This window comes from Hemiscyllium ocellatum, chromosome 26 (assembly GCF_020745735.1).
Source record: "Hemiscyllium ocellatum isolate sHemOce1 chromosome 26, sHemOce1.pat.X.cur, whole genome shotgun sequence".
Lineage (NCBI taxonomy): Eukaryota > Metazoa > Chordata > Chondrichthyes > Orectolobiformes > Hemiscylliidae > Hemiscyllium > Hemiscyllium ocellatum.
Window position 1 is genome coordinate 53790758 of NC_083426.1, and position 18763 is coordinate 53809520.

At 43.0% G+C, this 18763-nt stretch overlaps 1 protein-coding gene across 2 annotated transcripts in view; it reads left to right on the top strand.

Moving 5' to 3' along the window:
• Window positions 1-7543, top strand: part of sycp3 (synaptonemal complex protein 3) — a 95261-nt gene extending 87718 nt beyond the window's left edge. For both annotated transcript variants that reach the window (XM_060845220.1, XM_060845221.1), the window contains 2 exons: window positions 1332-1436; window positions 7327-7543. In XM_060845220.1, coding sequence (XP_060701203.1) covers window positions 1332-1436; window positions 7327-7380 — 159 coding nt within the window. In that variant the 3' untranslated portion in view covers window positions 7381-7543. The remainder of the gene's footprint in view (window positions 1-1331; window positions 1437-7326) is intronic.
• The last annotated feature ends 11220 nt before the right edge of the window (window positions 7544-18763 follow it).

The window sequence follows — 18763 nt, forward strand, 5'->3', positions numbered from 1 at the left end:
TATTCTTTAAATCAGAAGAGATCATTAAAACAACAACTGTTTACAGCTCCTTTCTCTTAAACCTATCTTTTACCTCCTACTCTACAATACTGGTCCAATATATTCCCTCTTAAATTTATGGCAAATCAGTTTCTAAACCAGTTATCATCTTTGGATGTTGAACTTTCTCTGTAGATTTCTCTAGGTTGCTTCAGTATTCCGCTGCACAAATTTCTTTTGGGCAGGTACCTTTCAGCAAGCCATTCTGCTGGCAGCCAGTGAGTACTTGCTTGGCTGCTCTTTGCTGTTCTCCCCCTAGCTATTCAAAATGTCCAGTTTTATATCCTAAAACATCAGATCATTTAATTGGTTTGATGTCATCAAAACACCAAATTCAACTGGATTTTGGTCTCTGGGGCATAATTTAAACTGTTGTGGTTCTGTTCACCGAGCTGGAAGTTTTTGCTGCAAACGTTTCGTTCCCTGGCTAGGGAACATCATCAGTGCTATTGGAGCCTCCTGTGAAGCGCTGCTTTGATGTTTCTTCCGGTATTTATAGTGGTTTGTTCTTGCCGCTTCCGGGTGTCAGTTTCAGCTGTAGTAGTTTGTATGTGGGGTCCAGGTCGATGTGTCTGTTGATGGATGTTCTTGCCGTTTCCGGGTGTCAGTTTCAGCTGTAGTGGTTTGTATATGGGGTCCAGGTCTATGTGTCTGTTAATGGAGTTTGTGGATGAATGCCATGCCTCTAGGAATTCCCTGGCTGTTCTCTGTCTGGCTTGTCCAATAGCACTGATGATGTTCCCTAGCCAGGGAACGAAACGTTTGCAGCAAAAACTTCCAGCTCGGCGAACAGAACCACAACAACGGACACCCGAGCTACAAATCTTCAACCAGACTTTAAATAATTTAAACTGATTGGCTGAATTTGAATTTAAATAAGAGAATTGGTGCAGTTTGGGGAGGAATTTGGGACTTGCCTTTACCTGGAGCACTCACTGAGCCATTGCGGTGGCTCATACAATAATTGTTGTTATGAAGATATTAATTGTTCAAAAGTTCGACATGGTCAGTTTTTGGTTGCATTGTGCCTATAAATGAATAAACGATCCAAAAGTTGGGTTGGGGATGGGAATTGTAGATTGTTCCACTGCTAGCTAACCATATGCCTTGCAGATATTTCTTATGTAAACAGACAACTGCAGATGTGTAAACTCATCAAGTTCCAAGTTGATATGTTCTGTTAGTTGTTGAGCCATGTGCAGTCTATTCTGTACTGACTGATGAATGATTATTCCACAGTTTGTGCCATGTTATGGATGATGAAATGATGAGGCCTTTCTTATTCCTCTCAGAATTTAGAGGAATTGGAGAAGAGTCACACAGAACAACAGTCGGCTGTACAGAGTGAACTTCGCAAGGAGATGGCCCTCTTTCAGAAAAGGATTTTAATGGATACTGTAAGTAATACTCTGACATTTTAAACAAGGTGATTGCATTCAGACCTTTATATTGAGCACTCTGTCCAGTCTGAATGTGGAAAACAGGTGGTACAGGACAGAAGGAGACTCTTCAGCTACATACCCATTAGCAGCCCTATTTTTTCCCTGAAAGGCCGACAGTTTCTTATCTGTCATATGTTTATATAGTTCCTATTTGAAAATTTATTATTATAAGTGCTTCATTCTACTTGCTGTGTTTCGTTCATAATCTAAGACGACGGTGGCATTTTCAAGAGTCTGTCACTGTAGGTAACTGCTGCTGATTGATTGATTGACTAGATATGAGAAGTGCTTTTCTAAAGAGAAAGTAAACCTTTTGTGAAGTGGCAAAGAACAAATTGTGACAATTTATTCATCAGATTAACAAATTCCACTGCAAACATCTGTAAAGCTGAAATTGACAAAATGTGCTGAAAGAATATGAGGAAGACCTCTATCTCTGTATCTCTCTATCTTCCCCCCACCCCATGGATCTGCTGTATATTTCTAATTATTTGATTCTTGTGAGTAGAGATTACAACCAGACATTCACACAACAAGTGAAGCATGTCTGGAAGTATGGTGGAGCCAGGTTAAACTGAGGGACCCGAGAGAGTATTAGATGATTAATTGAAAATTATGAATATGCAAGAGTACAGAGAAAGATGGGAGAGGGCACTAAGAGTACAGAGAAAGATGGGAGAGGGCACTAAGTTGTCACATCCATTCAGGGAGTTGGTGCAAACACAAAAAGTCGAATGGCCTTCTGCGCCGTAACATTTCTGTAATTCTGAATTAAATCTTGTCTGCTGTTCAGTATGATGAAGGCTGATTCTCTGCCTTACCTCTGTATTCTCACCATAGTCATGGAGGTCTACTGCAAGAAAACAGGCCCTTCAGCCCACCTTGCCTGTGTGCCCAGTTTTCACAATTTAAACTAGGACCATTTGTGTGCGTTTGGACCATATCTCCCCATACCTATCCCATCCATGTACCTGTCTAAATGTTTCTTAAATGATAAAATTGTACTCGCTGCCACTACCACTTCTCGCAGCCCATTCCAGTCACTCACCACCCTCTGAAAACAATTGCCCCTCTGGACCTTTACATCTCTCTCTCCTCTCACCTAAATGTATGCCCTCTAGTTTTAGACTCCCCTATCATGCTAGCTACATCATCTATACCTCACGTGACTTTATATACCTCAATAAGTTCAGCCCTCACTCTCCTATGCTCCAGGGGGAAAAGCCCCAGGCTATCCAATCTCCCCTTATAACTCAAACCTGTCAATCCATGTAGCATCCTAGTAAATCTTCTCTACACTCTTTCTAGGTTAATAATATCCTTGCTACAGTACTCCAAATCTGGCCTCACCAATGTCTTGGATAGCTGCAACAACACATCCCATCTCTTATACTCAATGCCCTGAGTGATGGAAACTAGATATCTTCACCGCTCTGTCTACCTGTGACTCCATTTTCAAGGATCTATGAGCTTGTACCGCTAGATCTCTGTTCTATAACACTTCCCAGGGCCCTACCATTGACTGTGTAAGTCCTGCCCTGGTTTGTTTTACCAAAATGCAGTACCTTGCACTTATCTAAATTAAACTTCATTTGCCATTCTTCAGCCCATTGACCCAGATCTCGCTGCATTCCCAGATAACGTGGTTCACTATCCACTGTACCACCAATCTTGATATCATCTGCTAATTTACCAAGCATTCCTCCTAAATTCTCATCTAACTCATTTATGTAAGTGATGAGTGATGATGGACCCAGCATCTATCCCTGTGGCACACCACTGGTCACAGGCCTGGTCTAAAAAAACTTTTTACCACCATCCTCTGTCTTCTCCTATCAAGCCAATTTTTTGTCACCAGTTGGCTAGCTCTCCCTGATCCCGTGAAATTTAACCTTACTTAACAACCTACCATGTGGTACCTTGTCAAAGACCTTACTAAAGTCCATGTAAACAATGTTTACTGCACCCCCCTCATCTACGTTCTTCAAAAATATCAATCAAATTCGTAAAACACAATTTCCCACGCACAATTCCGTGTGGACTATCTGGGTCCTTATGTCTCTAAATGTCTATAGGTCCTGTCTCTCAGAATCCCCTCAAACAACCTACCCACCACAGATGGCTCAGCGGTCTGTAATTCTCAGGTTTTACTTAAATAATGGCACAAGATAAGCCCCTCTCCGATCATTGGGCACTTTACCTGTGGCTATCGATGATATCACTATCACTAAGGGTCCCACAGTTTCCTACCTAACCTCCCACAAAGTCCTGGGATACACTTCATCATGTTCCACAGATTTTTCTTCCTTAATGCGTTTTAAGTCTTCCAGTTCCTCCTGTTTGGCAATGTGGATATTCCTCAACACATCAGTATTTATTTCCCCAAGTTCCTTAGCATCCACACCTTCCTCAACGGTAAATACTGGTGAGAAATATTCATTTAGAATCTCACCCATCTCTTGTGGCTCCGCACATAGATGACCTTGTTGACCTTTAAAAGGCCCTATTCGCTTCCTAGTCACTCTTTTGCCCTTCATCTACTTGTAGAATCTCTTTGGATTCTCCTTTATCTTATCTGCCAATGTCATCTCATGTCCCCTTTTAGCCCTCCTGATTTCTCTGGTAAGAGTGTTCCAATACCTCTATACTCCTCAAGGAATCCACTTGGTCTGAGCTGCCTATACGTGTTATATGTCTCCTTTTTCAAGACCAGGTCCTCAGTAACTCTGGTCATCCAGGATTCCCTATGCTCGCCAGCCTTACCCTCAACTCTAACAGGAATATGCTAGCCCTGAATCCTCATTAACTCACTTTTGAAAGCCTCGCACTTACCAAACAATCCTTTGTTTGCAAAAAGTCTCACCCCCAATCAACTTTTGAAAGTTCCTGTCTAAGGAAAATTGGCCTCTCCTCAGTTTGGAACTTTAACTTGTGGACCAGATCTATCCTTTTCCGTAGCTATTTTAAAACTAATGGAATTATGGTCACTGGTCTCAAAGACCAAGAAACTGTCTATCTTAGCCTTAACTATTTTCACTGATGAAATACCTTCTGGGTTATCGAATTCCAAAGTTTTACACCCCTTTGAGTAGTTTCAAAATCTTAGTGTCTACTTCTCTAGGACTCCTGCTATTTTGAGTCCATGCTATCTGCATTTTTCTTTGTATTTTCCTCAATATCCAGGGGTTCACAGGGTCAGGGTTAGGTTGATGAACTTCCTCTTTATTTGAACTTTTTGGCTCTATACTCACTATTCCATTCTTGAATGCATCCCACTGTTCTGAGACTGATTTACCTGAAATATCTGCTCTTAGTCCGCTCTGGCAAAATCATATCTGATCTTATTAAAATCACACTCTGTGTAAAACTTCCCCCAGATTAGAACTTTGATTTCAGGTCCATTCTTGCCTTTTTTCTTAACAATCTTGAATCTAACAGTTATAATTGCTGTCTGCAGAATGCTCCATCACTGCTACTTCAACCACTTACCCTGCTTTGTTACCTAAAGTTAAATCCAGGACCATCCATGTCTTGTAGGGCCTTCAATGTACTGACATAAAGCGCTGTGCTTGATGCATTTTAAGAGTTTCACTGTCTCTAAACCTTTCACACTATGACATGGGAGATCAAATACAAAATGAAAGTATACAGCAAATGGCAAGACCCTTTGGAGTATTGATATACACAGGGCTCTTGGGGTGCCGATCTGTAGCTCCCTCAAAAAAGCAACACTGGTGGATAAGTTGGGAAGGAAGGTGAATGGCGTGCTTACTTTCATTGGTTGAGGCATTGAGAATAAAGTTGACAAGTCATATTGGATAATATTTTAGTTAGACCACATTTGGAATGATGTGCTGGCTTTGGAGAGAGTGCAAAAGAAGTTGACCTAAAGTTGCCTGGATAGGAGTGTATTAGGTGTAAGGAGAGTTTGGACAAACTCTGATTGTTTTCACTAGACTGTCAGAGGCTGAGGGGCGACCTGATATAAAATTCTGAGAGGTATGAAAATGGGTGGATGGTCAGAGTCTCTTTCCCAGGATGGAAATGTCAAATACTAGAATGGCATCGGTTTACAGTGAGGAGGGAATAATGTAAGGGAAATGTGCAGGGCAAGGTTTTTACACAGAGCCTGGAACAAACTTGGTAAAAACAATGACTGCAGATGCTGGAAACCAGATTCTGGATCAGTGATGCTGGAAGAGCACAGCAGTTCAGGCAGCATCCAAAGTGCAGCAAAATCGACGTTTTGGGCAAAAGCCCTTCATCAGGAATAAAGGCAGTGAGCCTGAAGCATGGAGAGATAAGCTAGAGGAGGGTGGGGGTGGGGAGAGAGTAGCATAGAGTACAATAGGTGAGTGGGGGAGGAGATGAAGGTGATAGGTCAGGGAGGAGGGTGGAGTGGATAGTGGAAAAGGAGATAGGCAGGTAGGACAAGTCCGGACAAGTCATGGGGACAGTGCTGAGCTGGAAGTTTGGAACTAGGGTGAGGTGGGGAAGGGGAAATGAGGAAACTGTTGAAGTCCACATTGATGCCCTGGGGTTGAAGTGTTCCGAGGCGGAAGATGAGGCGTTCTTCCTCCAGGCGTCTAGTGGTGAGGGAGTGGCGGTGAAGGAGGCCCAGGACCTCCATGTCCTTGGCAGAGTGGGAGGGGGAGTTGAAATGTTGGGCCACGGGGCGGTGTGGTTGATTGGTGCGGGTGTCCCGGAGATGTTCCCTTAAGCACTCTGCTAGGAGGCGCCTAGTCTCCCCAATGTAGAGGAGACCACGTCGGGAGCAACAGATACAATAAATGATATTAGTGGATGTGCAGGTAAAACTTTGATGGATGTGGAAGGCTCCTTTAGGGCCTTGGATAAAGGTGAGGGAGGAGGTGTGGGCACAGGTTTTACAGTTCCTGCGGTGGCAGGGGAAAGTGCCAGGATGGGAGGGTGGGTCGTAGGGGGGCATGGACCTGACCAGGTAGTCTTAGCTTTAAAAACATTTACTGAAGTAGTGTCAACTACTTGACTGGGCAAGGAATTCCATAGATTTACAACCGTCTGGGTGAAGAACTTCCTTCTCAATTCAGTCCTAAATCTGTTCTCTCTAATTTTGAAGCTATGCTGTCTTCTCCTAGTTTCACCTGCCAGTGGAAACATCCTCTCTACTTCTATCTTGTCTATTCCCTTCATAATTTTATGGTTCTAGTGGATCCTCCCTCATTCTTCTGAATTCCAATGAATATAATCCCAGTCTACTCCATCTCTCCTCATAAGCCAACCCCCCTCAACTCCAGAATCAACCTAGTGAAGCTCCTCTACACAATGAAAGGGAACCCCTCTTTCCTACACCACTCCCTCAGCCATGTGTTTACTTCACTAACTCTCTTATCCCTAAGCTAATTTGCATGTGGCTTGGGCAGTAGTTTTGAGATTATGACTCTTAATTTCGTACCTCGTGCTTGATACTCCCCAAACAGTTATGATGTGACTTCTTGGCTGCATTACAAATGCAGAACTTCCATGTGCGTAATATCCAGATTAGCAATCTGAATTTGCACAACATGTTAAGTTCCAAAGCTTGTGATGGTTTACAAGTAGATCAGTCACATCCTTCACAAGCAAACATGGGAGGTGCACTATTCACTGTGCTTGTGTCGACCTGTACTTGAGTGAGCGTGACAATAAAATCCAATTCTAATTCTAAAATTTCTAACATTGAAGCAGTTAATGTAAACCCAGTTAATAGATCTGGACAGAGATGTCTACAAACAGTCCTTTCAGGGAGAAGTATAATTGATTCTTAGACTGGTGGCTTGTATTCCAATTGATCAGTAATGTGTTGTCTTTCTATTCCACCACATAGCAACAACAGGAGATGGCCACAGTACGGAAATCTCTACAATCCATGCTAATGTGACAGCATTCAGGAGATACACTGCTTGGAAACCATTCGACGAAATGTGGCTTTGTAACAGTAACTGAGTTTATAGTTGCTATTTTAAAATGCTGGTTAATTTTAAATCTACTTTCATGTTAATTGTAGCAGTAAAGAGTAAGCTTTTCTGTGCTTGCCCATTTGGTTGGTGAAGTTGTTAATCAAATTAAAACTAACTCAATTTAATTTTGCCATCTTGTTAGTAATTCTATCTTTACATTCCATCTATACTATCACACTTGTATCACGTGCAACACCATTTTATATCTACAGAAAATCATGAGGTATAAGTCTCAATTGTTATAGTGCAAGAGGCCATTCAGGTGTGGCGTCACTTCATTGAATGAGCTATTCACCTAGTGCTATACTCTGTATTTTCCCTGTATTCCTGCACTTCTTTCCATATAAGAACGTAATTCCATAGAATCCTTACAGTAAGGAAACAGGCCATTCAGCCCAACAAGACTACACTGGCCCTCTGAAGGGAATCCTGCCCAGATCCATCCCCATTCCCCAGCACTGTAACTATGCATTTACCATGGCTAACCCACCTAACCTACACAACACTGAACTCATTGGGTAATTTAGCACAGACAATCCACATAACTTACACGTCTTTGGACTGTGGAAGGAACTAGAGTACCCAGAGGAAACCCACGCAGACATGGGAAGAATGTGCAAATTCTATGCATCACCCGAGGGCGGAATCGAATCTGGGTCCTTGGTGCTGAGGTAGGAGCGCTAACCACTGAACCACAGTACTGCCCATTCCCTTCTGTGTGTTCTGGTTGAATCAGTCTCCATAATCTGGTTAGATATTCCAAACTGTAACCACTCATGGCATTGAAACATTTTTGGCCGTATCCCTTTCATTTCTTTGACTAATTACTTCAACACTATTCCTCCTCACTGTTGATCCCAACATAAGTAGGAACAGTTTCTCCTTCCCTATTCTGACCAGACCCTTCATGATTTTGAATATCTCTATTAAATGCCTCTTCAGCACAGAGACAGGTCTTTTGGCCCAAACCAGTCCATGCCGACCAAAATGTTCATCCATACTAACCCCACTTCCCTGCACTTGGCCCATATCCTTCTCATCCTTTCCTATCCTTGTTTTGTCCAAACGCCTTTTAAGTGTTGTTAACGTAGCCACCTCAACCACTTCCACTGGCAGCTCATTCCATATGTGTATCACCTTCTGTGTAAAATCATCCCTCAGGTTCCCTTTTATTCTTTCCCTTCTAAGCTTAAACTGATGCCCTCTAGTCCTCGCTTCCCCAACCCTGGGAGAATGTCTGAGTGCATTCACCCTATCCATGCCTCTCATGATCTTATACACTTCTATAAGATCCCCCTCAGTTTCCTATGCTCTAAAGAAAATGTCCTAGCTTGTCAATCTCTCCCTATAACTCAGACCCTTGAGTCTTGGAAAGATACAAGTAAATTTCTTCTCATTCTTTCCAGTTTAATAACATCCTTCCTGTAGCAAGGTGATCAAAAGTGAACACAATATCCAAGTGTGGCCTCACCAATATCCAACATACTTCCCAATCTCTACACTCGATGCCCTGACTGATGAAGGCCAGAGGGCCAAAAGCCTTCTTCACTGTCCTGTCTACCTGTGATTTCTCTTTCAGAGAACTGTACACCAAGGTCCCTCTGTTCCAGTACACTCCTTAAGGCCCTATCATTCACCATGAAACCCTTATGTTGGTTTGACTTTCCAAAATGCAAAACCTCACATTTATCGATATTAAACTGCGTTTGCCGTTTCGTGGCCCACTTCCCCAGCTGATCCAAGATCCTGCTGCAGTTTCTGAGAACCTTCCTCACTGTCCACAATACCACTTTTAGTGTCATCTGCAAACTTACTAATCATGCCTTGTACATTCTCATCCAAATCATTGATATAGAGAACAAACAGCAATGGGCCCAGCACCGTCCCCTGAGGCACTCCAGCAGAACATTGAACACTACAGCACAGTAAAGGCCCTTTGGCCCTTAATGTTGTGCTGATCTATTATCTTACAGTAAGATCAAACTAACCTACATACCCTACATTTTACTATCATCCATGTGCCTATGTAAGTGTCGCTTAAAAGTCCCTAATGTCTCTGACTCTACTACACTGCTGGCAGTGAATTCCATGCACCCACCACCACTCTGTGTAAAGAACCAGTCTCTGACATCTCCCCTAAACCTTCCTCTAATCACCTTAAAGTTATGCCTCCTCGTGATAGCCATTTCCACTCTGGGGAAAAGTCTCTGGCTATCCGCTTTAACTATGTCTTTCAACATCTTGTACACCACAATCAAGTCACTTCTCATCCTTCTTCACTCCAATGAGAAAAGTCCTAGCTCCCTCAGCCTTTCTTCATAAGACATGCCCTCCAGTTCAGGCAGTATCCTGGTAAATCTCCTCTGCACCCTCTCTAAAGCTTCCTCATGTTTCCTATAATGAGGTAATCAGAACTGAACACAATATTCCTTGTGTGGTCTAACCAGGGCTTTATCGAGCTGCAGCATAACTTCATGACTCTTAAACTCAATCCCCCTGCTCGTGAAAGCCAACACATCGTACACCTTCTTCACAATCTTATCGATTTGGGTGGCAACTTTGAGGGATCTATGGATGTGGACCCGAAGATCCCTCTGTTCCCCCACACTGCCAAGAATTGTGGCTTTAACTCTGTAATCTGCATTCTATTCAATCTTCCAGAATGAATCACTTCACACTTTTCCAGGTTGAACTCCATGTGCTACTTCTCAGCCCGGTTCTGCATTCTGTAAATGTCCCGTTGCAGTCTACAACAGCCCTTGACACTATCCACAAATCCACCAACCTTTGTATCATCTGTAAACTTACTAAGCCACCCTTCCTCATCCAAGTCATTTATAAAAAGCACAAACAGCAGAGGTCCCAGAACAGATCCCCGTGGAACGCCACTGATCACCAAGCTCCAGGCTGAATACTTTCCATCTACGACCATCCTCTGTCTTCTATGGGCCAGCCAATTCTGAATCCAGACAGACAAAATTACCCTGTATCCCATGCCTTTTTACTTTTTGAATGAGTCTGTCATGGGGAACCTTATCAAACACCTTGCTAAAATCCATTTATATCTACTGCTCTACCTTCATCAATGTGTTTTGTGACATCCTCAAAGAATCCAATAAGGCTTGTGAGGTATGACCTTTCCCTCACAAAGCCATGCTGACTATCTCTCAACAACTATGCTTTTCCAAGTAATCATGAATCCTGTCTCAGAATCCTCTCCAATAATTTGTCCACCACTGACGTAAGACTGACTGGTTTGTAATTCTCAGGGTTATCTCTATTCCCTTTCTTGAACAAAGGAGTAACATTTGTCTCCCTCCAATCATTTGGTACTACTTGATTGGACAATGAGGATGCAAAAATCATCACCAAAGGTGCAGTAATCTCTTCCCTCGCATCCAGTCTGGTATCCAGTCTGGCCCAGGGGACTTACCTATCCTCATGTTTTTCAACATTTCCAGCACATCCTCCTTCTTAACATCAATCTGTTCGAGCATATCACCCTGTTTCACACTGACTTCACAAACGACAATGTCCCTCTCAGTCGTGAATACTGAAGCAAAGTTTTCATTGAGGACCTTCCCTTTCCTCCTGGTGCTGTAGTTTCCTCCCACAGTCCAAAGAATGTGCAAGTTAGGCGGATTGGCCATGGTAAATTACCCATAAAGTCCAAGGATATGTAGGTTAGGTGTACTAGCCATGGGAAATGCAGGGTTACAGGGTAGGGGAATAGGTCTAGGTGGGATGTTCTTCGGAGAGTTGGTATGGACTCGTTGGGCCTAATGTCCTATTTCCACACTGCGTGGAGTTCTGTGGAAAATGAGTTAATTGCAGTGCTGAAAGAATGTGATGACAGGGTGTGGAGTGGATCAAGGCCATGGAATATGTGGCTCAGATTGGAAAATTATTGTACTTGATATTGAGACCTGAAGACTGCAGAATTCCCAAGAGGAAAATGCAGTTCTTCCAGATTTCATTGAGCCTCACGGGAGCATTGCAGCAACAGGAAGTTTAGGGTCATTTTTGTTTGATCCATGTTCCTTGGTCCAGGTTTGTGTTTTGGGTATGTTTGCAGTGCACCAGTGAAACCCAGCACAAGCTGGAAGAACAGCATCTCATTTCACGCTTTGGAACCCTGCAACCTTCAGGATTTAATATTGAGTTCAATAATTTTGGAACCTGAACACCTCGTTCTGGTACTCCAGGCCTATCATTACATGGGCTGCTTTCAGCACTGCTAACCCATTCTCAGTTATTTATGGTCCCCGCTGTCAGATTTACTCCTTAATATTTGGTTTACTATTATTCAACCCTTTGTCTAACTGTCTCACTCTCTCTCTTTGGACTCTATTTCCACCTATCCTTCTTCTCCCTGTAAATCTGGACCCCAGGAGGGGCCCCTCGGTTCTGCGATTGGTCAAATAAACACGAGCAGCTCGGTCTGGCTCAGCAAGATTTCACAATTTATTACGACGCGGGGCATAGGTTACTTAGCAACACGGGGGTTTAGCACTTCTGTGTATGCTGTATAAACTGCACAAAAAAGCTTAAAACAAAGACAGTTTTATATGGTTCTTAAGAAACAGTACAGCCTTAATTACAGAGCAAATCCAATAAAGTGACTTTATGGACAGCAGGTTAACCCAATAGTTAACCAAATTTGTTTTGCATGGTTTATCTCTACACCTGCGTCTCCAAGGCCAGCTAGGATGGTTAGTAATGTCCTATCTAGCTTGGTTAACTCTATAATGTGAAGGGAGCATCGTCTGCTAATCTTCAATTCACTTAGCTCCGGAATACAGCTTTTAGCAGGGTGAAAAGCCATTTTAAACACCGTGTTAATTGCAGCCTAGAAGTCATTTTATGATGCTACTTTATGTTACTTGAATTGAGAAGCCATTTTGTAGTTAGTAAAGGCATGAATTAAATGGTTACTCCTGACTACAGCCTGCATCCAGATTTTAGATGCTCATCCCCCCACCCTGTCTTCAGCACGTATACCACCTTTTCGGAGCTACACTAAGTTCTCAAGAAGGGTTACTGGACTCAAAACGTTAATCCTGCTTTCTGTCCGCAAGGAAGGTAAAGATTACATGAGTAGATCAAAGGAAGTATATAAAGTTGCCAAAAGAGTAGTTAGCCTGATGATTGGAAATATTTTATACTTTGGTGAAGAACCTAATCAAGAAGTGAGAATGGAATGCTAATGTATACTAGGCAGAGCTTCTACAGTTACTTAAAAGGGAAACATTAGCAAAGACAACTGTGGGTTCATTACAGGCAGAAACAGGAGTATTTATAACAGGCTGTCAGGAAATTGTAGAGAATTGAATAACTACTTAGTGGGCGGCACGGTGGCACAGTGGTTAGCACTGCTGCCTCACAGCGCCAGAGACCCGGGTTCAATTCCCGCCTCAGGCAACTGACTGTGTGGAGTTTGCACGTTCTCTCCGTGTCTGTGTGGGTTTCCTCCGGGTGCTCCGGTTTCCTCCCACAGTCCAATGATTTGCGGGTCAGGTGAATTGGCCAAGCTAAAAAAAAATTGCCCATAGTGTTAGGTAAGGGGTAAATGTAGGGGTATGGGTGGGTTGCGCTTCGGCGGGTCGGTGTGGACTTGTTGGGCCAAAGGGCCTGTTTCCACACTGTAAGTAATCTAATCTAATCTAATCTACTTTGTGTCTGTCTTCAAGGAGAAAGATGTAAAAAATATCTCAGACATTATAGATCAAGAAACTAATGGGAATGAGGAACTCAAAGAACTCAATGTTAATAAACATGTAGCACTGGAAAAATTTAAAAGACTACATGTTGAGAACTCCTCAGTCTTCCTCTGCATCCAGAATGTTGAAAGATATGGTGATGGAAATAATTGATGCATTGGTGTTATAGAATCCATACCTGCAGTTTAGTAGTGTTCAAAATGACCCGACTATTTAAGAAAAGAAGGAGGGTGTGAATGGGGAACCACAGATCTGTTAGCCTGCCTTTAGTAGGAGGGAAAATATTAGAATAATAGTTTAGAACATATTTAGAAAATAATAATCCAATTGGGCAATGGATTTAGGAAGGGGAGATCAATTAGGTTTAACAAACCTGTTATGATTTTTGAGCATGTTACTAGCAGAGTAGACCCTTTCCAACTCCATTTTGATTTGGCACCTCCCCCTTTCCCTCAGCTTTGATTATTTGCATTGCCCCTAAAGGGCTTTGCACGTAGATTAGTCAATTGGAAACATTGGCTGATTTACTGGTGATGGGTTAGAAGATGAAAAGAAAAATTGCATGTGATTTGGTGATGGAATAAAAGCATTCAGTTGTATATAAGAGCATTTCTGGACCAGCAGAGTGGAAATGGTGGGGCGGTTGTGGAAACCAGTATATTTGGATCTTCTGAACACTTTTAAAAAGATCTCCGACAGGTTATTCCACAAAATTACAGCATGTGGGATACAGAGTAACATACTGGCAGTGAGTGATTAATTAAAGACTGATAAATGGAAAAACAACAGAAAGTAAGAATAAATGGCCCAAAGGAACCTTCCTTTTCTCCCCTTCCCTCTGATTCTGTCCCTTCTAAACCCATCTCTTGCTAGCTATTTACTAATCTCGCTGACCTTCCACTGTCTGATGCTAAACTCAGCACTTTGTATTATCCTTTTGACCAACTATTTTTTGAATAAGAATATTCTCCCTGTCCCACAAACCTCTTCACCCACCTCCAACAGACTCTTCCTTTTACCTGGTTTTTCACCTGCACTCAGCAGTGCATTGAGTGCATTGAGAACTCAGTCAAGATTAGAGTGGTGCTGGAAAGGCACAACAGGTCAGGCAGCAGGAAAATCGACGTTTCAGGCAAAAGTCCTTCATTAGGAATGAGCCTGGGAGCCTCCAGGGTGGAGAGATAAATGGGAGGGGGGTTGAGGCTGGGGAGAAGGTAGCTGAGAATGTAGTACGTGGATGGAGGTGGGGGTAAAGATGATAGGTCAGAGAAGAGGGAGGAGCAGATAGGTTAAGGTGAAGGGTGGAAGGTATAGGGGGGATGTCAGGGGTAGGTTCTTTACCCAGAGAGTGGTGGGAGCATGGAATGCGCTGCCTGTGGGAGTGGCAGAGTCAGAATCATTGGTGACCTTTAAGCGGCAATTGGATAGGTACTTAAGCTAGGACAAATGTTCGGCACAACATCGTGGGCCGAAGGGTCTGTTCTGTGCTGTATTGTTCTATAAGTTGTGTAGGTGGGAAGGAAGATGGACAGTTGGGACAGGTCAAGTGGACAGTGCTGAGCTGGAAGGTTGGAACAGGGGTAAGATGGGGGATGGGGAAATGAGGAAACTGGTGAAGTTCACATTGATGCCATTGGGTCTCTCTCTCTCTCTCTCTCTACAATCCCAGGTCATCTCCTCTGCCCTGACGCTCTTCAGCCATTAACCCCCTGCCCTGCTGTCAATCTTCCTCCCCACCTATCTGCTCCTCCCTCCTCTCCAACCTATCACCTTCACCCCCACCTCCATCCACCTATCGCACTCTCAGCTATATTCCCCCCAGCCCCACTCCCCTCCTATTTATCTCTCCACCCCGGAGGCTCCCAGCCTGGTTCTTGATGAAAGGCCTTTGCCCGAAGCATCAATTTTCCTGCTCCTCGGTTGCTGCCTGACCTGCTGTGCTTTCCCAGCACCTCTCTAATCTTGACTCTGATCTCCAGCATCTGCAGTCCTCACTTACGCCTTGTTCATTGAGAACTGTCAATGTGAGACAAGTCACCTTTATTACTCTGCTTCCTTCACCAATTCAAACCTATCTCCATCCAAACTGACTGCACTCCATGCTCCCAGATTCATTTTGGACTATGATTTCAAAGGTAGTGCTGTTTGTTTCAGCCTGTTCCTGCCCCACAGAACTCATTTCTTCCTCCCTCAACTTGATCTTTTTTTCTGCCCTTGCCCAGTCTTTTCCCACCTAGATCTAGGATTCTTCTCAAGCTTTATGTCAATTTCAAAATCCCTGGCTTGCGAGCATCATCCACCTCTTCCATGGATTGCTTTACACGTCCATTCCCCCATCAGGATGGTCTCAGGGCTCCCTGTTTCTTCCTTGGAGTACGCTTCAACTGTCCCCAACCACCACCAGCCTCCTCCTCCTTCTAACTAAGCTCATCCTGACTTGAACAATTTCTATTTTAACTCCTATAATATTTTTTCAGGTCAAAAGTGTGGCCTTGGGGATCTGTATGGGCCCCAGTTATATCTGTCTCTTTGGAGTATACGTGGAACATTCCATGTTCCAGTCAGAATGCAGTTCACCGGCAACTCTTTCGCCAGTACGTTAATGACATCATCAGTACCGCTACCCTGTTGTTCGGATTATGGAAAATGTTATCCATTTCCAATTTCCACCCAGCTCTCATCTTCATCTGGTCCATCTTTGACTCCTACCTTGATATCTGTTTCAGTTTCTGGAGATAGGCTGGCCACCAATATCCAGTACAAACCCACCGACTCCCACAGTTACCTGGACTACACGTCCCCATACCGTGTCCTGTCAAGTCTTTATTCCATTTTCGGAGTTATTGTGTTGCAATGATGACACCACCTTCTACACAGGGGCCTCAGAAATGTCCACCTTTTTCCTCAACAGAGGATTCTCTGCTACCGTGGTTGACGGTGTCCCTGAGCCATAGTCCAAATCATTTCCCATACTTCTTCCTTCACTTGCATATCAACAATAGGATTCCCCCTTGTCCTCACTCTCCACCCTGTCAGCATCCACATTCAAAGCATCTTAGCCATCTTTGCAACCACCTCTGGAGGAATACTACCACTAGATACATTTTCCCTTCCACTGCCCTGTTACAATTGCCAAGCAATCACTCTGGAACATCCTGTTCTACTCCTCCACTCCAACACCTTCCCACGCAACCACAGAAGGTGCAATTTTGCCCATTCCTCTCCTCCCTCCTCACTATCCAAGGCCCCAGACACAGCTTCCAGGTGAACATCACTCAATACATGCCTACAGTATTCACTGCTCACAACTTGGCCTCTACATTGGTAAGATGAAACACAGGTTGGGCATTTGACGAACACCTATGGTCTGTGCATAAAAATAATCCCAAGCTTCCATTTGCCTGCCACATAACACACTACAGTATTCCTTGACAAACATTCAAGAACAAAGTTAAAAATCACACAACACCAGGTTATAGTCCAACAGGTTTATTTGGAAGCACACTAGCTTTCGGAGCGATGCTCCTTCATCAGGTGATTGTGGAGGGCTAGATCGTAACACAGAATTTATAGCAAAAATTTGCAGTGTGATGTAACTGAAATTATACATTGAAAAATTGATTGTCTGTTAAGCCTTTCATCTGTTAGAATACAGTGATAGTTTCACTTCTTTCATGTGTAAATCACAAAACCTTCTTTTCAAAGTTGCATTCTCGGGTTAGCATTCAAGAACAAATGGGTGAACTACAAAATTTGTTTCTTTCTGTCTGGTTCAAGAATTCAGAGGAAACAGCAGTCAAACAATGGCTTACAGGGAAGCTAGAGATAGGATTAGATCCCAAAGAGAGGCATCCAAATTAGCAAGAAAAAAAAAGACCTGGAGATTTGAGAACAGTTTGGAAGCCAAAGAAGAATCAAAGGGTTGATTAAAAAAAAACAGAAAATAAATAAATTTGCTGGGAAAAACTGACTAAAAGTTTCTATAGGTATGTAAAGAGGTAAAGATTGGTGAAAACATAGGTCCCTTAAGTCAGAAACAGGATAATATATGATGGGGAACAAAGAAATGGCTGATCAACTAAATTCATATTTTGCTCGTCTTCACAAAGCAGAAAACAATATATTCAAAACAATGCATAGCATTTAGTTAGGGGAGGAACAGAATCAAATCTGTTTTAGTAGAGAAATGGTGTTGGAGAAATTAATGCGACTAAACGCTGATAAATCCCAAGAGCCTGAAAATCGACAAAACAGAGCACTGAAGGAAATAGCCCTAGAAATAGGAAATGCTTATCTCAAAGATTCTTTTGACTCTGGAATAGTTCCTACAGATCTGAAGGTAGATAATATAACCCCATTATTTGAAAAGGAAGGTAAAGAAAAAAAGATGGAAATTTAACGAGTTTGACATCAGTAGTGGGGAGGATGCTAGAGTCCATGATCAAGGATTTTATACCACAGCACTTAGAAAACAATGGTACAATCAGTCACAGCCAGCATGGATTTACAAAAGGGACATCATGCTTAACAAATCTACTTGAATTCTTTGAGAATCTAAGCAGTAGAGATGATCTGGGGAGCCAGTGGATGCAGTTTATTTGGACTTAAAGGCGGCTTTCACCACAGTGCCACTTAAGAAATTAATATGTAAAAATAAATTGCATGGGATTGGGAATAATTTAATGAGATGGAGAGAAAACTGGTTGGCAGACACAAAAGAAAGTGTCAAAATAAATAGGTCTTTTTCCAAATGACAACCCTCCATGACTAGTGGGCACCATATGAATTGGTACTAGGATTCCAGCTATTCACAATATATGTTAATGATTTACATGAAGGATCTAAATGCAAGATCTCAAAACTTGTAGATGACACAAAAGCTGGGTGCAAGAGGAGCTGCAAGGACGCAGCAGGGATGCTGCAATGTGATTTGGACAGGCTGAATGAGTGGGGAAATGAGTATAATGGGCGGTCATCCACTTTGGTAGCAAAAAATAGGAAGGCGGATTATTATTTAAATGTCCTCTTACGTCTGTCGCTGAAAATAAGCGGGAGACTGAGAGGACTGCAGATGCTGGAGGTCAAAGTCAAAACGTGTAGCACAGAAAAAGCACAGCACATCAGGCAGCATCCAAAGAGCAGGAGAATCGACATTTTTGGCATAAGCCCTTCATCAGCAAAGGCTGTGCTTTTCCAGTGCCACACTTTTCAACATTGAAAGTAAACATGCAGGTGCAGCAGGCAGTAAAGGCAGCAAGCTGCATGTTGGCCTTCATAGGGAGAGGATTCGAATTCAGTAACAAAGATGCCTTGCTGCAATCAAGACAGTGGTGAGGCCACATCTGCAATGTTGCGTGCAGTTTCTGTCTCCTTGTCTTGAGGATGTCATTGCTATTGAGGGAGTGCAGTCAAGTTTACAAAATTGATTCCTGGGTTAGCAGGACTGCCATATGAGGACAGATGGAGTTGATTCGGATTGTGTCCTTAGAATTTAGAAAGATGGAGGAGAGGTCTCACGAGACTGATAAAATTGTTACTAGACTGAACAGATTGGATGCAGGAAGGATGTTCGTGATTGTGGGGC